The 26,997-nt window shown below is 43.2% G+C and overlaps 1 protein-coding gene across 1 annotated transcript in view; it reads left to right on the forward strand.

Annotated features, from left to right (window-relative positions):
- Window positions 1-26,997, forward strand: part of LOC126427947 (tyrosine-protein phosphatase non-receptor type 13-like) — a 723,279-nt gene that overhangs the window by 649,200 nt on the left and 47,082 nt on the right. Inside the window, exon 4 of the mRNA XM_050089870.1 lies at window positions 24,471-24,679. Coding sequence (XP_049945827.1) covers window positions 24,471-24,679 — 209 coding nt within the window. The remainder of the gene's footprint in view (window positions 1-24,470; window positions 24,680-26,997) is intronic.

Genomic DNA, 26,997 nt, shown 5'->3' on the forward strand with positions numbered 1-26,997 from the left:
TTTACTGCGACGAACTCCATCTAGAGAAGCAATCACAGGCGGTAATACGCCAAGCAGCGTAGTGCTTTTGTGTTTCCCCGGCAGCTCTTTCCGCCATCGGGGAGGGAGCGGCTGTTGGCGGCGAAACGCGCGAGCAGCCGCTTTTCATACTCGATGAGTGGTCGCAGGAAGCTACAACAAAGGACCGCCAACGTTAATCGGACAATGGTCAGCCGACAGCGCCGAAATAAACCGACTTTCGGGAGCCGCCGAATAATAGCGCACCAGCGACTGCGAAATTCATCGGTCACGAGCGCGCACGGCCGCTTTCTGACCGAGTGGTGGAGCGAGAAATCTGACAGAGTTATTAATGCTCGTGTGGTTATGAAAATTTTACCAATGTACGGGCTTTTAACTTTCTTTACACCAGAACTTGATTAAAACAAAACAACAAAACATAACAAACAAAGCCATTCATTACTGTCTCACTAACACCTCGCTACGTTTGCCAACATAATTAGAGGCCTAGCAAGCGGCAGGTTTTCTAAATTTCCCACCAAGTCCTTCCAATAACTGAAAAAGCTAACCGACTGTATCTTAGATCATCATAACGTGCAAAAAATGTATTGCGAATCAGATCCCACTGACATTTTCCTTTTAGATGGATCATACACAAACATCAGCGAAATAACTTGCATGGCCGTCTCTAACACCATCGACGTAAAACCTCGAAACTAACTTCAGAATCAAACAAGAGCTTCAAGGAGGAACTTGGCGCTTCGCTGCGTACATTTCAGTCCCTGTGGAAGTAGGTACTGCCATGTAGTTCTCACGTGTACTTTTTAAGCGTGTACCTGCGGATGACGATTTGAGCTAAGCGAATTCCAACTTTCACTTTTGTAAAAGGAGGTTACCAGTGTGGTATATGCATCCCGAAAACTTTTGTTGGAATTTGAGGTGTAATTTTGCTGTACTGATGGAATTATTTTGCAAAATATTTTCGTATTAGCTGCAACTGCTGGAAAACTTTTTGCGTAAACTAACAGCTTGAAAACAACACGCAGACCACATAGCAGCAAATACAGGGTGATTCAAAAAGAATACCACAACTTTAGGAATTTAAAACTCTGCAACGACAAAAGGCAGAGCTAAGCACTATCTGTCGGCGAATTAAGGGAGCTATAAAGTTTCATTTAGTTGTACATTTGTTCGCTTGAGGCGCTGTTGACTAGGCGTCAGCGTCAGTTGATGATAAGATGGCGACCGCTCAACAGAAAGCTTTTTGTGTTATTGAGTACGGCAGAAGTGAATCGACGACAGTTGTTCAGCGTGCATTTCGAACGAAGTATGGTGTTAAACCTCCTGATAGGTGGTGTATTAAACGTTGGTATAAACAGTTTACAGAGAATGGGTGTTTGTGCAAAGGGAAAAGTTCTGGACGGCCGAGAACGAGTGATGAAAATGTAGCACGCATCCAGCAAGCATTTGTTCGCAGCCCAGGAAAATCGACTCGCAGAGCTAGCAGAGAGCTGCAAATTCCACAATCAACTGTATGGAGAGTCCTACGAAAAAGGTTAGTTATGAAACCTTATCGTCAACTACCCGAGGCGATGGATCGGCCGCCAGGCAGCCCGTGACAGAGCACTTCATCACTGGCCTCCAAGAAGCCCTGATCTTACCCCCTGCGATTTTTTCTTATGGGGGTATGTTAAGGATATGGTGTTTCGGCCACCTCTCCCAGTCACCATTGATGATTTGAAACGAGAAATAACAGCAGCTATCCAAACTGTTACGCCTGATATGCTACAGAGAGTGTGGAACGAGTTGGAGTATCGGGTTGATATTGCTCGAGTGTCTGGAGGGGGCCATATTAAACATCTCTGAACTTGTTTTTGAGTGAAAAAAAACCTTTTTAAATACTCTTTGTAATGATGTATAACAGAAGGTTATATTATGTTTCTTTCATTAAATACACATTTTTAAAGTTGTGGTATTCTTTTTGAATCACCCTGTATTATACCGTTACCAGCGACTCGCAAAATTAAGTAAATGATAGTTTATATTCGTGTGGCTCCAATCTACAATCCTGTTTTCGTTTCAAATTCTGCGTTGTAATTCGTAGAGAGAGCACATGGCCTCATGTGAACAGTGTAAACCTTGCAGTTCATGTGTGGGAAGAAACTGTTGGGACCGTCCTTAGAAAGTGCTTCAGGTACACTTTCACAGCTTGCGCTAATTGCAGGCCCAAATGTCACACCATGCATAAATACAGTTATAATGATGTAAGTAGTTATTACCTGATAAACGATTCATTACTTACTTATAAAGACAATTGAAGATAACGACTACCAACTCGTCTGCAGAAATTATTTCTTCTGTCAGGAAGGAAAGAAGGAAGATTGGGTTTAACGTCCCTTCGACATCGAGGTCATAGAGACAGAGAAAAAGCTCTGATTGTGTCAATAATGGGGAAGGAAATCGGCCGTGCCCTTTCAAAGGAACCATTCTGGTTTTTGCCTCGAGCGATTTGGGAAATCGCAGAAGACCTAAATCTGGATGGCCGCATGCGGGTTTTTACTGTCTTCCTCCCGAATGCATATCCAATGTGCTAACCATTGCGCCACCTCGCTCGATTTTATTCTAACAGTGGCCTGGACGTGCATTTGTGTAGAGTGGTACTTCAGTCTCCGTTTGCCATTTCTCTGGATTACTTCAGCCCCGGTGAATGCCGCGGTAACTCTTTCAAAAAGCCTGAGAGCTATGTGACATGCTCACCATTATCCAGCGTGTTTTGCTCCCTCTCTATCGTCTTCCGTCTCTAATGACGTCGTCGTCGACGAGACGTTAAACTCCACTCGTTTACTCGTCTTTAACGCCCTACATGTTATTAATGACCTAAATCTCGTTCGTGGACCAGTGGTCACTGCTATTGTGCCGGTCTACTACTGCTGAGACCTTGAATTAGATTCCCGGTGACTACTTCCGATTTCTCCGTGGTGATGAGGCCAAATACGCGGTCCTCTCAGGCTATTGAGGCCAAACGAGGAACTGCCACAATAAATAAACAGCGACACTGACGGAAGCTGGAAACTTTTTGACTTCGTCAGATAATACACTGGCTAACAAAAAAGGTAAAGTACGCACAAGACGTGGTTAGATATCAATGTAACTTTGTACACACACCATCGGCGGGTATGTAAATGATACGGTCTGCAATTCTATATGAAGGGTGGAACAGCCACCAGAGTATATTAGCGTTATTTGTGTTTTGTTACAAGGGCTGATAGTGTATATAAGAGGCCTGAACAGAGTCACATTTTGATTGATTAGAGTGAGGGACACGGAGATGCCGTGTTTTCGTATGAGACAGTATTATGAGCACCTGACAGATTGAAAGGGGCGTCATTGTAGGTGTCCATTTGGCCGGCTCTTCGAATCGTGAAATATCTAGATTTGTAGGGCATTCAGATATGACAGTGGCCTGATGTTTGACTTCATGGGATCAAGAGGGCAGGCATTCTCTTAAAGATCCCGGTCGACCATGGAGTAGTGGACGTAAGCCCTTCACATCTGTGCCTACCATCCGAGGATAAGTAATCGGCTCCTTGCAGCGTTCTGTGTCATACAGCACCACTGGTCAGAGACTAGCACGAGCTGGAATTACTGTCATTATGTGTAGTCTGCCGTTAACACAATAACACACATGGCTGCATTTGGAGTAGTGCTATGACCTGGTAGCACGGCCTGGCGTCACACTGGGTTCAGTGCTGAATCGTGGTTTTACACTACGTCGGATAACCATCTTCGGCGAGTATGGCGGCGACCTCAGGAGAAGTTCTACCCTTCCAGCGCTTTGGGGAGGAACAGCGGTGTTACCTCTAGTGTCATGGTGTATTGAGGCGTCGGGTATGTCTTCAGGTCATGATTGGTAATGATTGAGGAAACGCTGATGGCCTCGTCATGTGTCATACTACAATATCGTGGTGCTATTTTTCAATAGGACAATACTCGTCAGGATATGGCCCGTGTCTCTATGAATTATGTGTCGTGTTGAGATACTTGTGTGTCCAGCAAGATCCCCAGATCTGTACCCGATAGAATATGTGTGGGACCAGCTCGGCCGTCAACTGAGTCCCAGTTCCAGCATACAGGACATCAAGGACCAGTTACAAGAGTTGTGGGTCAGCTTGGTTCAGAAGAGCATACAATGACTTCATGACACCCCTTTCAACTGCATCAGTTCATGCATCCAGGTAAAGGGGGGTAGGCTGTCATACTGATAATTGGGGTCATAAGCCAATTTCTTTGTAAAAAATGGTTCAAATGGCTCTGAGCACTATTGGACTTAACATCTGAGGTCATCAGTCCCCTAGAACTTAGAACTACTTAAACCTAACTAACCTACCGAGCGAGGTGGCGCAGTGGTTAGCACACTGGACTCGCATTCGGGAGGACGACGGTTCAATCCCACCTCCGGCCATCCTGATTTAGGTTTTCCGTGATTTCCCTAAATCGCTTCAGGCAAATGCCGGGATGGTTCCTTTGAAAGGGCACGGCCGATTTCCTTCCCCATCCATCCCTCGCCCGAGCTTGCGCTCCGTCTCTAATGACCTCGTTGTCGACGGGACGTTAAACACTAATCTCCTCCTCCTAACTAACCTAAGGACAGCACACACATCCATGCCCGAGGCAGGATTCGAACCTGCGACCGTAGCGGTCGCGCGGTTCCACACTGACGCGCCTAGAACCACTTGGCCACACCGGCCGGCAATTTCTTTGCAAATATGACTAGTTTGTAACCACTGAAATAACATCACATGCCCTTTCAACCCATGAAGTCTCAATTCGTTTCTTTCTCGCCTCCTGAGCACTTTTTTTTTTTTTTTGTCGGGAAGTGTACTTTGCTTTCAGATTCATTGAGCGCTTCTGTCTCAGCTGTCATTGTAACCATTTTGGTTTCTTGCAAATTTTGTTTTCTTGCAATTTTTGGTTTTAACAGCTGCTTTTTCAACACAACGTAAGTCTGTAAGTAAACAGATATAATTATGTATTAAACAATTCTGATGCTTCATAGACAGTGATAATATATATGTGTGTAACATTTTGTCGAGACTTCTTTGTTGGCGATGCTGAGACGACACCGAACTGTAACAAAAGCCGCGGAACTTTGAAAGAAGCGACAGGCTTCCATCTCACCATGGGAACCATCTCGTTGGCTCAGCAGTCTCTTTCAGAGGAAGGACAGCGGTTTGTTTTTGCGTCCACTGCAGAACAACACTAGCAAGAGCTCGGCTCCTTCGCGAAGTGTGCCGAGGACATCTCCGCAGTGTTATTCATCTCGTGTAACGAACTGCGGTGGAGTCAGCACTAAATCTCCGGGAGCGCCCTGTTGCATCCTGCAGGGACCACCCAGATTTACTGCCCAACTCTCGGAAACAATTCTTCTGCCGTGAAATGAGTTTACAGCAATGGACACAGCCGCATGAGTATCTACTGTCGCCTGCTGTTCCCCATAAATGTAAGCTTTCATCTTGTCAACTAAAAACTTGGAAAATTCTTTTTAAGAAGTACTGTGATATTGTCTCCGTATTTCACTGTACTTTTAGCTTACATCTGCGTCTTTAGACACAGGAGGAAGCTGCTGCAGAAGTTTTTCTGTGAGGGTGGCTCGAGGTTCCGGCTCTAACTGCCCACAGACGTCAAGGAATAGACGTGAGCTCAACCTACAGCGTTACAGGACGTCCCCAGTATCTCGTGAAGCAGAGGTTGCACGGTCGAATTCCGTTTCAATCGTGAGTCCGGGTTTCAAATATGCAGTTAATCTTGTACAGTGTCCAAACATATTAATGTGTAGGATTAATTCACAGCTTGCACTGTCTTCGAAATATTTTGTAGGAATTTTTTCAACACGATCCAATGTAGTAGAGGTAAAAAAACTAATACCTCGTATAGTGAGGGTAGTGTTAGAGGCTAGAAATTTGGTCTGCATGTACATCCTGCGTCACAAGTTACTCATTAGCTGTAGAACTACGTATCGGAAAAGTTCAGTTTTTTTTTGTTTTTGACAGGTATTTAGCTTTTATTTATACCTACTTTACTAACAAAATGAAATACTGAACGATGATATGAGGGCCATGTTAATACAGTTGAAAACTTGTAGAGAGAGCAACCGTAACGCAAAGTAAAAATAACTATATCTGGTAAAAAAGTGAAATGTGAGCCCCGATGCTGTATTTTTGTCCATCACAAGCCGGTAGTGCCTCAGTATGAAATTTATCCGACATCTTTCCGTTTTTTTATGGCATTTCTAACTCGGTTTTTCAACGTGAACAAAAATATCTCACGGAAGATATAGATTAACTATTTATTTCTACATGTTAAGTAAACTGTGAGTGCCTAATATATGAGCCTTAATTCTGCGAAAATGTAAATTTTGTACAAAAAGATAACCATATTATTGCATGAACCTAGTCTGTATCAGCGATCCTCGCATTTCGTGTCAGAAAATCTTAGATTCACAAAACCTTTCTAACATCAAAGTGGGAAAAAATCAAAATCGAATTTAAGAACTGATTTTTCGATTAAAAAGGTTCAAGTAATAAACAGTGGTTTACGTAGTTTTATGAGTTCAGACTGATGTCCTTACAAATATGCTATGTTATTTCCAATAGAGTTCGGTGCAGGCACTGTGACTTATAAATGAAATCAGTAGTCATTAGTTCCGTAATGCTCAAATGACATCAAAAGTTTGTAAACTATTGTGGTGTATTACGAAGCCAGCAGAACCGAAACAATCCCAAAACGTCCATAGATTTAAGAGAGGCCTTCAGCAAGACATATCCCCATTTTGTTTCTGGGTTCTCAAATACGGGTGAACTGTATAACCTCAGGAACCGAATTTCAAGTTACGTGAGGTTCGTTCAGGTTTTGTTCCGATTCATTCTGGCGCATGTGGCATCATTAGCTAGCAAATTTGCTTTTGAAAGATATGGCAATATAACCAGATTTCCTCACATTTTATACTTACGAATTCCAATTCTGATATTGTGAATTTATGTTGTCCATCGATCCTGACGTTGATAACGACATAATTATTATGATGTGCTTGTTGCTAGCGCAGAAGCATATGAAGGCCGAAAACTGTTGCTTTTGCTCAGGATTAAAAAGTAAGTCACACAATACGAGATACGGTGCGCACTCGTTTCGTACCACTGGTACGCCTGTAATTTTGGAAATACTGAAGCCGAAAGAACCCAGCAGTGATTATCCTGTACAGCAAGAGCACACGATTTGATAGAACTCGTGTTCAGTGCGGTTTATCGCCACTTGTCTTTTGATTTCCACGCATGCGACCAGCACAACTCGGATGTGTGTGTCAGGGACACAGAGAGCGGAACAACTAGACATGCGGAACTTGCACCGGAAAATTTGCGTCTATTTTCAAGAGTCTTCCAATTCAGGTGTTTGATTTCTTTGACGCTCTCCACTGAGTAAAACAAACCTGTGACAATTTGAGCCGCCCTTATTTGCGTACGTTTAGCTAGTCCCATATGGTGCGGGTGCCACACGCTTGAGCAGTATTACAAAATGGGACGCATAAGTGATTTTTAAGCTGTCTCCTTTATGGACAGACTGCATTTTTCCAATTTTCTGCCAAATCTACATCTACATCCATACTCCGCAAGCCACCTGACGGTGTGTGGCGGAGGGTACTTCGAGTACCTCTATCGGTTCTCCCTTGTATTCCAGTCTGCCACCTGCCTTACCTACGAATGAGCCTGTGTGATTATTCCATTTCATATTCCTAATAATTGTTACAGCCAGATACTTTTACAGTGAACCTATTGTAACTGACTTATTGATATTGTAGTCTTAGGATACAACATTTTTTTTTTCTTTTGTGAAATGCATAATTTTACATTTCTGTACATTTAATACAAATTCCCAATCTTAGTACTTCTCTGAAATTTTATCCAGATCTCACTGAATATTACTACAGCTTCTTTCAGACAGTACTTCACTATAAATAATCTACGGGAAGTGGGGTTATTATTGTCTGCAAGTTCAGTAACATAAAACATGTACAACAGGAATCGCAACACATTTCCCTGAGGGCACGCCTAAAGTTACATACACATCTATCGACGACTGTCCATCTAAGGTAACACCTACCAATAAATCCTTAATCCAGTCACAAATATCGTATAGTGGCTCACATAATCGTAGTTTTGTTAATTATCTTTGGTGTGGTGCCGAGTCAAATGCTTTTCGGAAGTCAAGAAGTAGTGTATGCATCTGATTGCCATGGTCCATGACTTTCAAGACGTCGCATGAGAAAAGTGTATGTTGAGTTTCAGCTGAACGATGTTTTCGGGATCTATCCTCGTTGGCACAGGGGAGGTCACTCTCTTCGAGATGGCACATTATGTTAGAGTCAAGATATGTTCTATGATTCTACAACAGTTGGACGTCAGTGACATAGTTCGGTAGGTTTGTGGGTCACTTCTGCCGCCCCTGTTGTCGATGGTCAGATGAACAGGGAACATCGAGCATGGTTTGAGAGATCACAGATGTATTTGACGGGCAGAGTAACAAATATGCTGAAAAATTTCACCTCAAGGACGCTCGCAGAAAGACGCCTTACACTTTGCAAAAGCATCCTCTAAAAATGTCACTCATATCTACGAGTAGTCGCCTACGCACTACTGGTAAAGAGAAAGTGAAGATTAAAGTACAACAGCAGCTCGCGCAGGGGTACACAAGGAATCATTCTTCCGTATCCCTCCTTCAATGCAATGGAAATAACCAAGAGCATGGCCAGGGTCTGAGTTGGAGGGGCCAATTCATGTTAGCTTCGTGGAGAATAAGGAAAAAGTTTTGAGATTTTGTGACATTGTTCTCGGGACACTTGCTACTTGTCAGCATCAGCTACATATTGTGACTTTCTTCAAACTGATAATCTAATTACGTATGACTGTTTAGCGGGCAGAATGCGAGTCCATTTTGCAAAAACTTTTTTTTAATGAGGACTTTTTGTGGGGGGAGGAAGGAGGGAGGGAGGAGAGAGAGGGTTTGGTGAATGAATTGTAGATGGAACAATAGAAAGAACTCTAACCCATAGTGTTTATACGGTCTTTCAGAGTAGCAGTAAGTGTAGTTTGCCTTCCCCAGGCAATGACTCACCAACTAGGCGCAATAAGTAGGGAAGGGAGTTGTCAGCGAAAGCTCAGGGCCCGCGAGTCACACTGTTTTAACGTGTCGGGAAGTTGTTTACCCTTCTGTGAACCGGAAACAAATTTTCATCTGTGACGGAGGCACTGTCGGCAGCGGTTTGAACAGACAGGTGCCTCATCCAGTGTTTCATTCACAGTGCCTTGTGTGTCCTGCTTACTTCCCTCCCAAAACACCCTTTTTTGGGAAAGGAAAAATCTGCAGGGGCGACACACAGTCATCAAAAGGCGAAGGGAGAGGTAACATGTGGATCTCTCTGGCCACCATTAACTATACCTTCCTTAATGCCTCGAACAACTCTTTAACTTTGCCATTCGTTTTTAAAATTTATTTTTATTGCTAACTAAACTATCAGTAATGTAATAAATTTATGGAACTGCTGCTACTATTCCCCAAATTGCTCCCACTGTCAATAAACACAACTTAGTAGTAATCAGTTTATTAGTGGATCATTTTACGCATATCACAGTATTAAACATTATGAGGAAAAAGCATAATTTATATACAGGTTGATTCAGCTTCAACTACCTAATCCTGTGCAATCCTAAACACCTTCGTACACCACGAGAAAGATTTTCATATTCTCCTCATCACTATGCACAAACTGCTAGTCCTACAGAAAAAAAAAAAATGAACAGAACCTTTTTGTATGAAATTAGTTAGACTTTATACTAGGATAAGTTTTCGCTAGAAGCCGTAGTTTTCAAATTTTTCAAGAAAAACGTACGATGGAGACCTTCAAAACCGTTATTCTTCAATACCTCGATAACCGTGGCCTCCAGCGAAAAGGTATCCCAGCATAAAAATTTAACTACATTAAATTTCTACAAAAAGGTCCTGTTCATAGGAGGAACTATCTCGCCGTTTGCTTGAAATAGTTTAGGAAAACCATGAAAACTTAAAACAGCATCGCCATCTTTTGTTTTTTACTGAACAATATTTTAATATACACTGGTAGATTTTGACTTTCGCTGCAGGTATTCAAACACTTCGCTGCAATCCGAGGAAACAATGGAAAAGCTAATATCAACATTTATTCATAGGAATGAACGATGTTCATATACAAAGAACTTTTTCTCACGAATTGTCCCTGGCGTAGTCTCTCTTAATTAAATGTGAAGCACAGAATAGTCTAATAGCTGAGTTAGCTCGCAGATCTTAACTGTAGTCCGCGTAAGAGCTTCACGCTAACGCCCTCGGTTCTCTTCTCGATGACAGTCCGCTCCAGTAAAATGGCGACGTAATGAACCTAAGAGAGAAAATCTTTCTCCAAATAAAAGACGTCTCTGATCTCACTGACTAACTTCCCTCTTTACACAGTTCCACTCTCTCAAAGTTCACACAGCTCTCTTGTCCGGAAGTCACTGACGCTCTCCCAACTTCATCGACCGGATACTCAATCTGCTCTTAACGCCTCAGGTTTTACTACCACCGAACAACAGTCTCCTCTAGATCCTGAAGCTATATTCCTTTCAGTAGCCTGTTGGAGTGTTAAGGTAGGTTTACACGGACTATAGAAGTTGCATACTGCTAACAGTATGGCCCGACAGTGTTTTTCGACAACACTGCCCCTCATACGAATTGCAGCCACTGTTGGTCGGTAGTGTTTGCGCCAATATACCGCCGTACCAAAAGGGTTAACCCGTGCCACACAATACGGCCGCTAAATTGGCGAAAGCGAACTAGTGGAAGTTGTTGTGCCGGATGTGGCGTCTCCCGTCTTTTTCTTCGACGCCTTCGTGGTGCGCGTATCTCGTTGTAGCAGTGTCTCGCTTCTTTCGATTTCTTGTTGAATTGTATCTCTGAGACATGATGCTACGCAGATATCTTGCCAAAGGAGACGCCACAAGAGTAGCATAGTTAAGGATCTTCATACATGGTTCTCAGTTAACATTTTGTAAAGTTCTAGCCCGGTAGTTGATGGATAATCGTACATGTTGAGAGAAACCACACTATTTTTACGTGATTGTCTGGCTTTATCACAGTTTTATGTTCATGCTAATATTCTCTATCTTTCGCTAAAATGTTCATTCTTATGTTATTTGAATGCAGCTATCATTCGCATCAGGTTGTTTTTTTAGGTTTTCAATAGAACAATCCAATCCAGAGATCGATGATTTAAAAGCAATCGATATTACTCAGAGAAATGACTGTAGCGCTGTAGCTCATTATACGATAGCGCGTTAATTCTTTATAAAAAAAATCTCTCTTTATTAAATTCACAGCCTATCTTAGTGGAAAAACACTTCCCTTGCTGTTCTTTATGAAATCCATCCACGTTACTTGAGCATGTAACTGAGTTTAGTCTCTTTCATGTACACAAATTGAGGACACTAGCTACACACTTTGTAAATTAAACGCTGGAATTTATTTTGTCAATATATTTCTGACAACACGAAATCGTACATTAATGACCACATGAGCCGACATGAACACCTCGAAACAAAACGAAAAACAAACAGAGAATGAAATAAGGCTCCAGCCTATTTATAATGTTAGAAAAACAAAAAGTGGTACATATTTTAGCTTCTGTAACTTATACTCTCTTAGCTATTTTAATTACTCTATTAAATAATAATTAATAAGATTATTTAAATCAGTGTGCCCGACCGAGACTCGAACTCGGGACCTGTGAGTACCGGGCGTGAGTCGTGCTTCGGTAGCTCAGTTGGTAGAGCACTTGCCCGCGAAAGGCAAAGGTCCCGAGTTCGAGTCTCGGTCGGGCACACAGTTTTAATCTGCCAGGAAGTTTCATATCAGCGCACACTCCGCTGCAGAGTGAAAATCTCATTCCGGATTATTTAAATCATTAATTCATGATAATGTTCATCTACTTTTCTTTAGTTAATTGCTTAAGGCTGACTAAGAGTGGTTTCACGAACGAAAAAAATATACATATGTAAACAACTCATCGGTACAGTGGTGGGTTCTTAGATTGTTTCTGGAGTAGACCGAGTTGAGACTACAACACACACAAAATATTAGCCCACGTTATTATAACCGAAACAAGATTAAATACTTAACTTTGTAACAATCTATTGTCACAGGACTGTCATGTGTATTGGATATTATGAACGCTAACTTATCACTTGATACGGTACAAGATAAAAGTCTTCGCTCAAAGTACGATTGACTACAAACTTCACTGCATGGTTCTCTCTCCCGCACTGCTGGCTCTGCAGTGAGACGATGCTGTCGGCTGCGGCAATGACTGTAGACTGGACTGAGCGGCAGTCCGCTTTGACACAAGCAAGCCTGCTGCAGCGGTGGCGTATGGAACTCTTCTGCACGTCTCTACGCCGACCTCTTGTCATTCGGAGTTGCGTCTGGCAGCGACTGTGCTTACTTGGCGTTCCGTCGTCAGTTACCAGCCTTGCATTGGTACCTAGTTCTTCGGACGACACCACAGAAGTGAATGCGGCTATCTTGCTTTTGCATTTCACAAGCAAAAAGTTAGCAAAAAAATAGAACCTTGACTTTGCTGGATGCTTTGTTTCTTTAGTAAGCGAATTCCTTCCAAAACTTTAATCCTTTCAGACACTGTAGCTACAGTTGTGTACATTATCTTTTAACGTGTCTTACGAGTAACAAAAATATTTTTCCCCGTGGGAAACCACATAGAAACATTCGTGAATGTTCAGTCTTTCCATCAAGCACAAGTGCTGCCAGCTGTTGGGTATCACGATAAAAATATCAACAACTGAACGTAGCAGACGGCAGCAGCTTGTGACCGCCAGAATACACGGAAGTGGGTGGTTAGTTAAAGTCCAATGTATAACTGAATATTATTGTTGTTATATTGCGTGATGGTGATGTTCAGTTTATTTATTACGATAGTTAATATTTCAAGATTAGTTATTTTGGTCAGTAAAAAAAGCCAAGTGTAAAAAGCATAATGTTGCAAACGGGTACATGTTTTTGTACAAATCTTGCGTATAAAATCATAAAAAAGTCGCCTAGGAGCATTATAACATAAAGAAAAGATTCCTTTGTACACAAAAAATTTCAATCTGAAAAGATTAAATCGTGAATTGATGTTGAAAACATGCCTGTTCCAGAGTTTGTCCAGAATTTATAAACATGATTTTGAGTACATCGTAAAAGAAATTGGTCCGAGATTTGGTAAGACCAATACCAATATGAAATCCTGTACTTCACTTGTGACGACAATGACGATCATCCTCAGGTTTTTGGCTGCTGCTGGTTCATACATTAGTTTGACGTACTTCTAAAATGCACTGCCCACCAATACGCATCTTAGAACGAGACTTTTGATATACTTCGACTTTGGTTCCAGGGCTCAAGGAATTTGTTTAGAGCCGACCGCTGTGGCCGAACGGTTTTAGGCGCTTCAGTCCGGAACCCCGCAACTGCTACGGTTGCAGGTTCGAATCCTGCCTCGGGCTTGGATGTTTGTGATGTCCTTAGGTTAGTTAGGTTTAAGGGGATACGGAATCGGATTTTGGGTTAAAAAATCGAATTTTTTTTTATTGGCGTATTATATTCTGCCATGTTTCCTCTTTAAAATGACGTATCATACATAGCTCTACTACAATTATAACTATTTTATTTTTATATATTTGTGAGATCGGGTATTGCGCTTTAGTTATACACGTCTCTCGTGGCTGACCATGAACTTTTTGGCAGTACCTTTAAAGTGACATGAATTCAAATATCCCGGTTTCCAGCGACTATTTATACACTAGTTGCCCGAAAATGTTTCTCTCTGGTTTCCTCAAGTTACTCTTTGACTTTGTGGCGGGACTGTTTTGTAAACAGTGTGATATAAGAAAGTAGTTGTTGTTGAGTTATTTCGTATTTAGTGCTTCATTTTTCGCAGTGAAAATGCCTAGAGCTAAAGCAAAAGTATTTAAAAAGCGTGTGAACTGGCAAAAGAAAAGAAATAATGATTCATTAGCAAAGCAAAGCAGTTCATCATCATCACTGTTGGAAAATGTGAATCCACTTATTACTGATTTGCCGAACGAACTTACACCAAATGAAAACAGTGCTTCTCATAAAAAACTAAGAGATTTGGAAGAGAAATATAATTTACTTGATAGAGGGAATGAAGTTTTTGAACTCATTGATACGAATATATTGTGTGAAGCTCTTGAAAACAGTTTGTGCTGCAAAAAATGTCATGGAAACGTTTCTCTGAAAGTAGAATCCCATGTTGGCCTGGCTGCCCAGTTTAATTTAATATGCAGTGTTTGTAAATACAGCTGTAAGTTTCCAAGTTCGGTTTCAGTAACTGTAAATAATGGATACAAGAAAACTGAACTTTATAGTGTAAATATTAGGTTAGTTTATGGATTGCGAGCAATTGGTAAGGGCAAAGCAGCTGGTGATATGCTATGTGGTGTTCTAAATCTTCCAAGTGCACCTTCAAAGTTTGAAGCTTACAATTATGTACTAGGATCTGCAGTTGAAGATGTAGCACAGAAGTCAATGCAGGTTGCTGTGGAAGAAGCAGTGGAAGAAAATGACGGCAGTCGTGACCTCACAGTGGCGTTTGATGGCACGTGGCAGAAAAGGGGCCACACCTCCAACAATGGTGTTGTAACAGCAACTAGTGTTGATACTGGCAAGGTTATTGATGTTGCAATAATGTCTAAATACTGTAGGTGCACAGGCAGGCTGAAAAATGAACACAGTGATGACTGTATTGCTAATTATTATGGTAGTAGTGGTGGCATGGAGGTTGCTGGGGTGAAGAAAATTTTTCATCGCTCTTCGCAGTGGTATAATGTTCGCTATGTCAAATATCTGGGAGATGGTGACTCTAAAGCATTCAAAGAAGTTTTGGAAAGCAAACCATATGGGAACAGTGTAAATATAAGCAAACTTGAATGTATAGGACATGTGCAGAAGAGAATGGGTGCCAGGCTGAGAAGGTTAAAATCAGTTATGAAAGGGAAAAAACTAGATGATGGGAAAACCTTGGATGGCAGAGGAAGATTGACTGATTCCATAATAGACCACATTCAGAACTGCTATGGCCTTGCAATCAGGCAAAATACAGGCAATCTTGAAGAAATGAGGAGAGCTATATGGGCTTTATATTTCCACACCGCATCCACGGATGAGCATCCACAACATGGTTTGTGCCCCAAAGGTGAAAACAGCTGGTGTAAATACAATAGGGGACTAACAACAGGAGAGAAATACATTCACCACCACAGTCTACCATCAGCCATCATGGCAGAAATAAAGCCCATTTTCAGAGATCTGGCTGACAGAAGTCTTCTGATGAAATGTCTTCACGGAAAAACGCAGAACCCCAACGAGTGCTTGAATAGTGTGATATGGCATCGTCTCCCAAAAACAGTGTTTGTCGGAATTAATACACTACATTTTGGTGTGTATGATGCTGTGGCAACCTTCAATCTTGGAAATATAACTAAATGCCAGGTCCTTCAAAAGTTGGGTATGTGTGTTGGTTCCCGTACGGTACGTGCTATGTTCTTTTTAGATCAGCACAGACTAAGGCATGCTGATAATATAATCAAGACATTAGTGAAAAAAGCAAGACAGGTGCAGAGGGGTGCCAAAAGAAGACTTGAAGATGATTATGAAGACTGTGAAGGGAGTATTAGCTACGGATCAGGAATGTTTTAATCTTCTTTCTCCGTTTCCCGTAAGTTTACTTTTTACTTCATCTAGGAACATTATCTCAGGTACTGGTCAACCTAGAAGTCTGAAATTTTTATGACGTAGTGACATAGGTCCCTATTACATACTGAAACAACGATTTTTTAATTACTTGATTTACAAAAGACTTAGGGGTGATAGTCTAGTAAAAAGCGATGGAAAAAATTTACTTAAAAATAAATGTACAATATCTCTGTAAGAAAATACTTTGACAATAAACTGTTGTTTCAGTATTGTTGTAACATATGAATGCACCTACAGTAAAATTTTTACCTCTCTGTCTCCAGTAGTTTGTGAGAAAATGTTCCCTATAGTAGGCATATATTAACATTGCGGGGATAGGTGATTCCGTATCCCCTTAAGTAGTTCTAAGTTCTAGGGGTCTGATGACCTCAAATGTTAAGTCCCATAGTGCTCAGAGCCATATGAACCAATTTGTTTGGATAAGTTTCAAATAATAATGAAGTGATTACGTTGATATTTTATTATTGTCCATAATACAATGAGATGACTATGAAATTCACAAACACGATACATGTATGACAGAGTTAAGGAACGTGGATAGTAATGTGCACAAAGACCATAATTGGAACAAGGCCAGATGGCAAGTTGCTGTCCATGAAAACGGAAACACAGATGACGAATTTTACAATAAAACTGAGTAGTCTTAAAAGCAGTGCAGAATACGACTGTGGCTCGCTGCTGAAGATATTCTAATACCGCAGAAGCAGCGAGAAAGGCCTTGGGGATTGCGGTCTTTGTATACATTGCACTGAGGTGACAAAAGTCATGGGATAGCGAAATCCACATACACAGACGGCGGTAGTATCGAGTACACAAGGTACAAAAGGGCAGTGCATTGGCGGAGCTGTCATTTGCACTCAGGTGATTTACATGAAAAGGTGTTCGACGTGATATGGTTGTACGATGGGAATTAGCGGAATTTAAACGCGGAATCGTAGTTGGAGCAAGACGCATGGGACATTTCACTTCGGGAATCGTTAAGGGAATTGAATATTCCGCGATCCACAGTGTCAAGAGTGTGGGAAAATACCAAATCCCATACATTACCTCTTACCACGGACAGCTCAGTGGCCGACGGCCTTCGCTTAGCGACGGAGAGTAGCGACGTTTGCAATAGAATTTCCACTGCTAACCGCAAAGAGCGCTGCGTGAAATAACCGCAGAAATCAGCGTGGGGGGGTGCGACAGACATAACCGTTAGGACAGTACGGTGAAATTTGGAGTTAATGGGCTATGGCAGCAGATGAACGACGCGAGTGCCTTTGTTAACAGCACGATGTAACCTACAGCGCCTCTCATGGGCTCGTGATCATATCGGTTGGACCCTAGACGACTGCAAAACCGTGGACTGGTCAGATGGGTCCCGGTTTCAGTTGGTAAGAGCAAATGGTAGGGTCAGAATGTGGCGCAGACCCCAAGAAGCCATTGGCCCAAGTTGTTAAAAAAGCAATATTCAAGCTGGTGATGGCTCAGTAATGGTGTGGGCTATGTTTACGTGGAATGGACTACGCCCTCTCTCCAACTGAACTGATCATTGACCAGTTTCAACCATTCATAGAACTCATGTTTCCAAACAACGATGGAATTTCATGCAAGAAATGCACCATGTCAACGGGCCACAAATATTCGCAACTGGTTTGAAGAACTTTCTGGACAATTTAAGCGAATGATTTGCCCATTCCGATCGCCCGACGTGAATCCTATTGAAAATTTATGGGACATAAGAGGGATATCAGTACATGCACAAATTTCTGCGCCGGTAACACTTGCGCATTTAAGGGCAGCTATTGTGTCAGCATGGCTCAATATTCCTGCAGGGGATTTCCAACGACTTGTTGAGTCCGTGCCACGGTGATATACTGCACTACGCAGGACAAAAGGAGGTCTGACGCTATGTTAGGAGGTACACATGGATTTTGTCACCTCAGTTTATTTCCTATGTTCCATTAATCCGGTCGCAGATATATCGCATTTATGAAATTCATGGTTATATCGTTTGTCCTATTTTTACAATCCTGTAGACAGCAAACAAATAGTGTCTCTAAGTCTGTGCGACACTTTTCGAATTGAAGCGAAATAATATTGTTAGATGTGTCATTATGTGGCTTGACACTGCAGCGTGTCTGCGGCTTGTGGTCTTGTGACGAGCATTGCTGCCTCTGGATCAGGGGGTCCCGGGTTCGATTCCCGGCCAGTTTGGGGATTTCCTCTGCCCAGGGACTGGGTGTTTGTCTTGTCCTCATAATATCATCATCATCATTCGTGACAGTAGCTAGATTGGACTGTGTAAAGATATTGGACTGTGTAAAGATATTGGACTGTGTAAAGATATTGGACTGTGTAAAGATATTGGACTGTGTAAAGAAATTGGGACTTTGTGCAGGCACTGATGACTGTGCAGCTGAGCGCCCCACAAACGAAACCATCATCATCATCATCATCACCACCACCACCACACTGCAGCGTTGTTAGCGAGGTAAAGGAAGCAAGAGTGAGAGTGAGACTCTACATCTACACACATGCTCCGCAAGCCACCATAGGATGCGTGACGAAGGGCACGTTGTACCACTACTAATTATTTCCCTTCCTGTTCAATTAGAAAGTGGAGCGAGGGAAAAAGACTATCAATATGCCTTCCTTAAGCGAAACGTATGTTGGCGGTAGTAGGACCTTTCTGCATTCAGCTTCAGATGCTGGTTCTCTAAATTTTCTGAATAGTTTTCTTCCAAAATACGGTCGCCTTCCCTGCAGGGAGTCCCATTTTAGTTCCCGAAGCACCTTCGTAACGCTGGCGTATTGATCGGATCTACCGATAGCAAATCAGCCTGCCTTTGAATAGCTTCGATGCCTTCCTGAGCAATACTGAAGAATGGACCGCACTAGCGTTCTATATGCAGTCTCCTTCATAGTTTAACCACACTTCCCTAAAACTCTCCCAATAAACCGATGTCGACCATTGGCCTTCCCAAATACAATGCTTATATGCTCGTTCCATTTCATATCGCTTTGCAACATTACGGCTGCATATTTAATCGACCTGACTGTGTCAAATAGCACACTACTAATGGTACATCTAATCAGAATATTACGGGATTGTTTTTCCTACTCATCACATTGAGGGGAAGCTGCTATTCATCACACCAACTAGAAATTTTGTCTAAGTCGTCTTGTATCCTCCAACACTCACTCAACTACGATACTTTCCCGTACACTACAGCAAAATCAGCAAACAGTCGCAGATTGCTGCTAATCGTAGACGTCAGACCATACATGTACATAGGGAATAACAGCGGTTTTATCACACTTATCTGGGGCACACCTGACGATATCCCTGTCTCCAGTGAACAGTCGCCGTATTGGGTCCCATTAGTCAAGAAGTCTTAGAATTATTCACACATTTGGGTGCTTAAGGCTTATGCCTCGTACCTTCCCTAACAATCTGCAGTGGAGAACCGTGTCAAATGCTTTTCGGAAATCTATGAATATGGAATCTGCCTTTTGCCACAGTCCTCAGTTCGCAGGATATCAAGAGAAAAATGGCAAACTAAGTTTCTCACGAGCGATGCTTTTTAATACCGTGCTGATTTCTGGACAGAAGCTTTCCTGTCTCAAGGAACTTTTACATTCGAACTGAGAATATGTTCAAGAATTCTGCAGCAAACCGCCGTTAAGGATATTGATCTGTAACTTTGCGGGTCAGTTCTATTACGCTTCTTATATACCGGAGTCATCTTCGCTTTTCGTCCAGTTGCTTGGGATCTGCGGTGCGCGAGAGGTTAGCGATAAATGCAAGCTAAGTTTGGGCCAACGCAGTAGAATACTCTTTGTAAAACCGAATAATTAATTTCGGATGTAGCGGCTTTTTTGTTTTCAACTCTTTCATTTGTTTCTCTACACCAGAGATGCTTATTACAATGTTTTCCATACGGCAGTCGGTTCGGTGGTCAAACGATGATATGTTTGTACGATCCTCCTGTGTGAACGACTTCTTAAAGCATGGAGACATTTATAGACAATCACAAAGGTATATTTGGCATGGCCATACGAAATATTCTCTACTACTAGATGGCACCCAGTAAACCCACAATTCTTTGAAGAATCGAACTTCCACGAGTAAAACAGCTTCAAAGGTGTTGTAACTTTATAAATGAGTTAATCTGTTAAACTTTGGAAGTTAGGCGTGTAAGTTATAAAAAGTTTAGAAATGGTTTGAAGTTTTCCGAAGTCGCTAAGCGTTCTCACCGTTAAACACTGAATAAGTATAATCTGGATAATCTGCGGCCTTTCCTCACGCATCTCAATGTTTACGACGTTGTATCTCTTGAACTGTGTGTTGTACAGTGGTATAATTTTGCAGTTACATTCATTGATGTATGTGGATACCGTCTGCAAATTGTGTTGCAAATACACTTACGAGGAGGACACGGCAATTGCTATAGCCCGATTTCCCAGAAACTTCGCTCAGGGGAAGAGGAGTAAAAATAAACCAACACTTGTTTCGCCTTATCCGCTAGACTCTACCGTTTCTAAGAAAACGACGGTCAAAGTTTTCAACGTAATTTAGATGTCTTTTAGCGGTCGATAAGCTCAGCTCAACCGGTGGGACAGTGACTAGCGTCGCGGCCTCTCACTTTTGCGTCCCGAGTTCGAAATCCGATTACTGATTTTATTTATTTTATTTTTCATTCATCTGCCATGGTCGTAGAAGATTACTACACGAATTTTTCTTATCGAGATAGGGGATAAAAAGCGTTATATTAATTGTAAAATTACTACTGGGTTTCACAAGAAGCTTCATACATTTATTAATTTATTATATATGTGTGTATGGTGTTTTCAGCCATTGTCATCATTTTAAATTCTCATACTGTTGTATTTCATTCTTATAGATTCTTAGTTCTTACATTATATTCTTACTTTTATCCACTCTTGTGCATTCTCTTGGATGAGATCGATAGTAGAAACATTCGAAACAGAGAAAGTCAGAACACCACGAGCATCGCGCGAAGGCAGCTTTGTAACAGCGACATTTCTTCGTGTGAATCTCATTCGGCAAAGAAACATCGTTAACATTGCTGAAGATTTCATGCGTTGGCATTAATTTCGCGGAAAAACCATGCATAACGGACCACTTTTCCGAAAACTGGCGCTTGCAACTGACTACGAATCACGAACACTAAAGGGTTATCAACGAAAACAATTCCAAATATTTTTTTCATGTATTTATTGTTTCTTTAATTCATTCACCAGACATACCGTTAGTATACGAATAAGGGCAACGTTTTTTCAATATACATTGGAAAACATTCATGTAGTAATCTTCCATGAACATGGGAGATAAACGAAAAACATTGATTCTTCCTGACTAGTCTGTTAAACTTCAGCCTAGTATTCATCATTACCAAATTGTGATATGAGTCTATATCTGCCCCTGGGCACGCCTTACAATCCAGTATCTGATCTCAGAATTTATACCTGATCATGATGGAATCTAACTGAACTCTTCCTGTACCTACCGGCCTTTTCCAAGTATACCACTGCCTCTTGTGAATCTTGAATAGAGTAAGCGCTATTTCTACCTGAAATTTATTGAAGAACTGAAATAGCCTTTTTCCTCTCTCATTCATTGTACCAAGGCCATATTCTAGTTTATGTATTTTGGGCTCCGTGACATACATAGCCTTAAGACATATATACAATTTGTAATCGTAATATTTGTGTTACTGTGTTAAACTTTGAACCTAAAATAACAGACCGAAGAGGCAAAGAAATTGGAACACCTGCCTAATATCGTGGAGGGTTCCCGTGAGCACGCAGAAGTGCCGCAATACGATGTGGCATGGACTCGACTAATGTCTGAAGTAGTGCTGGAGGGAATTGACACCATGAATCCTGCAGGGCTGTCGATAAATCCGTAAGAGTACGAGGGGGGTGGAGATCTCTTCTGAACAGCAGATTGCAAAGCAACCCAGATATGCTCAATAATGTTCATGTCTGGGGAGTTTGGTGACCAGCGGAAGTGTCTAAACGCAGGAGAGTGTTCCTGGAGCCACTCTGTAACAACTCTGGAAGTGTGAGGTGTCGCATTGTCCTGCTGGAATTGCCCATGTCCGTCGGAATGCACAATGAACATGAATGGATGCAGGTGATCAGACACTACGTACGTGTCACCTGTCAGAGCCGTATCTAGACATATCAAGGGTCCCATATCACTCCAACTGCACGCGTCCCACACCATTACAGAGCCCTCACTATCTTGAACTGTCCGCCGCTGACATGCAGGATCCATGAACTCATGAGGTTGTCTTCATACCCGTACACGTCCATCCGCTCGATGCAATTTGAAGCGAGTCTCGTCCGACCAGGGAACATGTTTCCAGCCATCAACAGTCCAATGTAGGTGTTGAGGGGCCCAGGCGAGGTGTAAAGCTTTGTGTCGTACAGTCATCAAGGGTATACGAGTGGGTCTTCAGCTCCGAGAGCCCATATCGATGATGTTTCGTTGAATGGTTCGCACTCTGGCACTTGTTGATGGCCCAGCATTGAAATCTGCAGCAATCTGGGGAAGGGTTGCACTTCCTTTACGTTGAGTGATTCCCTTTAGTAGTCGTTGGTCTCGTTCTTGCAGGATCTTTTTCAGGCCGCAGTGATGTTGGAGATTTGATGTTTTACAAGATTCCTCATATTCACGGTTCACTCGTGAAATGATCATAGGGAAAATCCCCTCTTCATCGCTACCTTGGAGATGCTATGTCCCATCGCTCGTGTGCCGACTGGAACACCACGTTGAAACTCACTTAAATCTTGATAAACTGCTACTGTAGCAGCAGTAACCGATCTAACAACTGAGCCAGACACTTGTTGTCTTATATAGGCGTTGCCGACCGCAGCACTGTATTCTGCCTATTTACACATGTGTGTATTTGAGTACGCCTGCTTATACCAGTTTCTTTGATGCTTCAGTGTAGGTCTCAGTGAGTAGATTACGACAGAAATTAAAATTCAGTCAATAACTATACGTAATATTGAAAACCATATTTTTTTGGCCCTGCAGCCGTTAGACAGTCAACCTGCTACTGGGATAGGGAGACAGTGTCCCGATTTAGCCATTTGGTGATGTATGTAGCGGCAAAAACTCTGTCCATCAGCAGTACTGGCGACCGCAGCTGACGCCCATTTTTGTATGTGTGTGTCACGTGGCGTTTACAGTGCCTTCGGCTCCGCCAAATCTACGTGTATTTTTGTGTGGTTTCTGTTGTTATTCTCTGGGATTTCATTTTTACGTGACAAAAACAAATGGTGGGCTTTGGAGGGCACGGTCGGTAACAATAAGGTTCAAAAATGGCTCTGAGCACTATGGGACTCAACTGCTGTGGTCATAAGTCCCCTAGAACTTAGAACTACTTAAACCTAACTAACCTAAGGACAGCACACAACACCCAGCCATCACGAGGCAGAGAAAACCCCTGACCCCGCCGGGAATCGAACCCGGGAACCCGGGCGTGGGAAGCGAGAACGCTACCGCACGACCACGAGATGCGGGCGGTAACAATAAGGGCTTGCGGTCCCCGACCATCCTCGATTTATGGGGCGTGGGTTTAGGGTTCTTGGGTTCTTTGCAGTGGGTGAAGCGGGTACTGCTTCCCACTGCTTCCTTTTGTATAGTTGCGCCAGTCGGCCGCTCGGCGAGATGTTGTTGTCGTTCCGTGGCGGCCGCTGTGCTCGTTGTTGCGGCATGCTGGTCGTCCCCACCTTGGTGGGGTACAGTGTTTCCCGCCGCTTGCCCGCTGAGGACGGGCGTCGTGCATGCGTAGGTCCGCAGCTGGTCTGCGTCTACACTTAAACTTGGACTCTATATCTTCTAGTCTAGTCTGGTTAACTCTAGGTTAATCTATGATGCTAAGTGTGGTCGCACAGCCGACAGAGAGAGGGGCGGGGGGAATTGGACTTAGTAGCTACGGCTTGGTTTAGTTTGGGTTCCTACGCTACTAATTACTTGGGAACGAAACGACAAAAACAAAGGCAAAAACAAATTAAACATTTATCTATTCACTATTGGATCCCAACAATGGAGCACGAATTGGCAAGACAAAATAACAAAGGTATATTATATCAAAGGGAAACACGAATGGACTAAACTAGGACAAAAACATATTAAACATTTAAACTATTCACTATTGATTACTACTCTACAGGGTCTTGGATGATTAGGCGTGGTACTCTCTGCCTGTGCCATGTTCGGGGTATCACAGTACCTGTGTCTCTGAGTTGTCTACAGTTTTCTCTTAGTGTTTCTAATTTGTCATATAGTGTGTTTACTAATCTTTTCACAGTGTCGTGTATCGTTTCAATTTCCACTGTTTCGTGGAGCTCGCGTATTGGTGTCCATGGTGGGGCGTCCAGAATCCACCTCAGTACTTTGTTTTGCACTCTTTGCAGTTTTCTGTGGTTGGTCTGGCACGTGATTCCCCACGTAGAACACCCGTACGTTAGTGCTGGGAGGACTGTTGTCTTGTAGAGTGTTCTCTCGGTTACCATCCACATCTCCCTGCTGAGGAAGCCCGTGTGGCGCGGTGTTGCAGACTCTGCGTTCGAGGTGCAGCTGGTGAAGGGCAGCCGCGGCCTGGGGCTGAGCGTGTGCGGCGGCGCCGACTCGGCGGAGCGCTGGCCCGGCCTGGTGCGCGTCAAGCGGCTGTTCCCGCAGCAGCCCGCCTGGCTGTGCGGCCGCCTCCAGCCGGGGGACATCCTGCTCGCCGCCAACGGCGTCTCCCTCGTCGGACTCACCGACTACGTAAGTGCCAACACTAGCTGTACTTTCCATTCCACAGGTCAAAAGAGAGGACATACTCAGCCGCGTGCAACATATCATTAAGCAATAATAATTCAATGCCGCAAAAAGGCGTTCGATACAGTTCCGCACTGTCGCCTGATAAAGTAAGAGCCTACGGAATATCAGACCAGCTGTGTGGCTGGATTGAAGAGTTTTTAGCAAACAGAACACAGCATGTTGTTATCAATGGAGAGACGTCTACAGACGTTAAAGTAACGTCTGGCTTGCCACAGGGGAGTGTTATGGGACCATTGCTTTTCACCTTATATATAAATGACCTAGTAGATAGTGTCGGAAGTTCCATGTGGCTTTTCGCGGATGATGCTGTAGTATACAGGGAAGTTGCAGCATTAGAAAATTGCAGCGAAATGCAGGAAGAACTGCAGCGGATAGGCACTTGGTGCAGGGAGTGGCAACTGACCCTTAACATAGACAAATGTAACGTATTGCGAATACATAGAAAGAAGGATCCTTTATTGTATGATTATCTGATAGCGGAACAAACACTGGTAGCAGTTACTTCTGTAAAATATCTGGGAGTATGCGTACGGAACGATTTGAAGTGGAATGATCATATAAAATTAATTGTTGGTAAGGCGGGTTCCAGGTTGAGATTCATTGGGAGAGTGCTTAGAAAATGTAGTCCATCAACAAAGGAGGTGGATTACAAAACACTCGTTCGGCCTATACTAGAGTATTGCTCATCAGTGTGGGATCCGTACCAGGTCGGGTTGACAGAGGAGATAGAGAAGATCCAAAGCAGAGCAGCGCGTTTCGTCACAGGGTTATTTGGTAAGCGTGACAGCGTTACGGAGATGTTTAGCAAACTCAAGTGGCAGAGTCTGCAACAGAGGCGCTCTGCATCGCGGTGTAGCTTGCTGTCCAGGCTTCGAGAGGATGCGTTTCTGGATGAGGTATCGAATATATTGCTTCCCCCTACTTATACCTCCCGAGGAGATCACGAATGTAAAATTAGAGAGATTCGAACGCGCACGAAGGCTTTCCGGCAGTCGTTCTTCCCGCGAACCATACGCGACTGGAACAGGAAAGGGAGGTAACGACAGTGGCACGTGAAGTGCCCTCCGCCACACACCGTTGGGTGGCTTGCGGAGTATAAATGTAGATGTAGATGTAGAAAATATTAGAACACCTTATCGTTTTTGATCTAGCGACAGCATATGCCACCTGGGAGATGGTAGATGTACGAGGGGCGTTCAGTAAATAATGCAACACTTGTTTTCTGAAAGTAGGTTGGTGTTACTCAGGATTCCGGTCCACCCTAATATTCCCCACCCTTTTGGCTGCAAAACCCTGCTTTTCAACGTAATTTCCGTCACACTGAGTAAGATTCGCTGTCATCTTACTTGCCGGCTCATGCGACGGCTTCTTTGAGGTCTTTGTCGTCTGCTAACCGGCTGCCATGCTGGGAGTTGTGCATGTTTCCCGTGCTGGCTGGCGGCTCCTTTTTGACTTTCCTCACTGTGAGGAAGTTCGAATGGAAGTTTGTGGCCTATTGGCCTTTACTCCCCTGAGAATCTTGACGAAACTTTTTTTCCTGGGACTATTTGATGTAACTGGAACTGGCAAGGAGTGCCGATGATCTATTTCTTGTGCTTGTCGATGTGACGCTTTTCCTTTTTCTTCTTGCTGGTGGCTGAGGTCTGTTCCTCGGGCTTGACTTCATACGTAACGTATTCTGTCTTCGCATATTCTCCGCTATCCAGAGAAACGATTACGCAACGCATCTGCATTGCTGTGAAGGTATAGTAGGAATCAATGAGATTGAAATCCTCCCTGGAAAGTCCAGGAAGGCCTTGTGGATAGCCAAGTGGCTGATGTGGGAGTGGCGGTTTTGGATGGTTTGGTGGAACAAAAGGATAGGGATTTTCGTGGTGGGGGTATGTACCGTCGCGAGGCGAACTAGCTATCTTCTTCATTACAGCACTTGCGCTGTACATGTCCGGAAGCGGGAGGAATGGTGCTTCTTCCCACTCTTCTTCCTCTTGTGCAGCTGCTTCGGTGTCCTTTTACTGTGTCGCCTCCCCTTCGGCAGGCTCGTCAGTTTGCGTGGCCACCGTTGCGAACCCCTTCGCTCGTGCAGAAGTCGTCCGGGTGACGGTGTCTTCTCTTGTGGCGGAGTCTTCTTTGGCTGAGCGAAGTTCCTGCGTCAGCACAGCAATCTGACGCCGGCTTCTAGTACAGCGTCCTTTAGACGCCTGGAAACGGCGTCTTCTGTACAAGAGACCGCCTCTTCATGTGTGGTGGTCACTTGCTTCTGC

Source organism: Schistocerca serialis, chromosome 1 (assembly GCF_023864345.2).
Source record: "Schistocerca serialis cubense isolate TAMUIC-IGC-003099 chromosome 1, iqSchSeri2.2, whole genome shotgun sequence".
Classification (NCBI taxonomy): Eukaryota; Metazoa; Arthropoda; class Insecta; order Orthoptera; family Acrididae; genus Schistocerca; species Schistocerca serialis.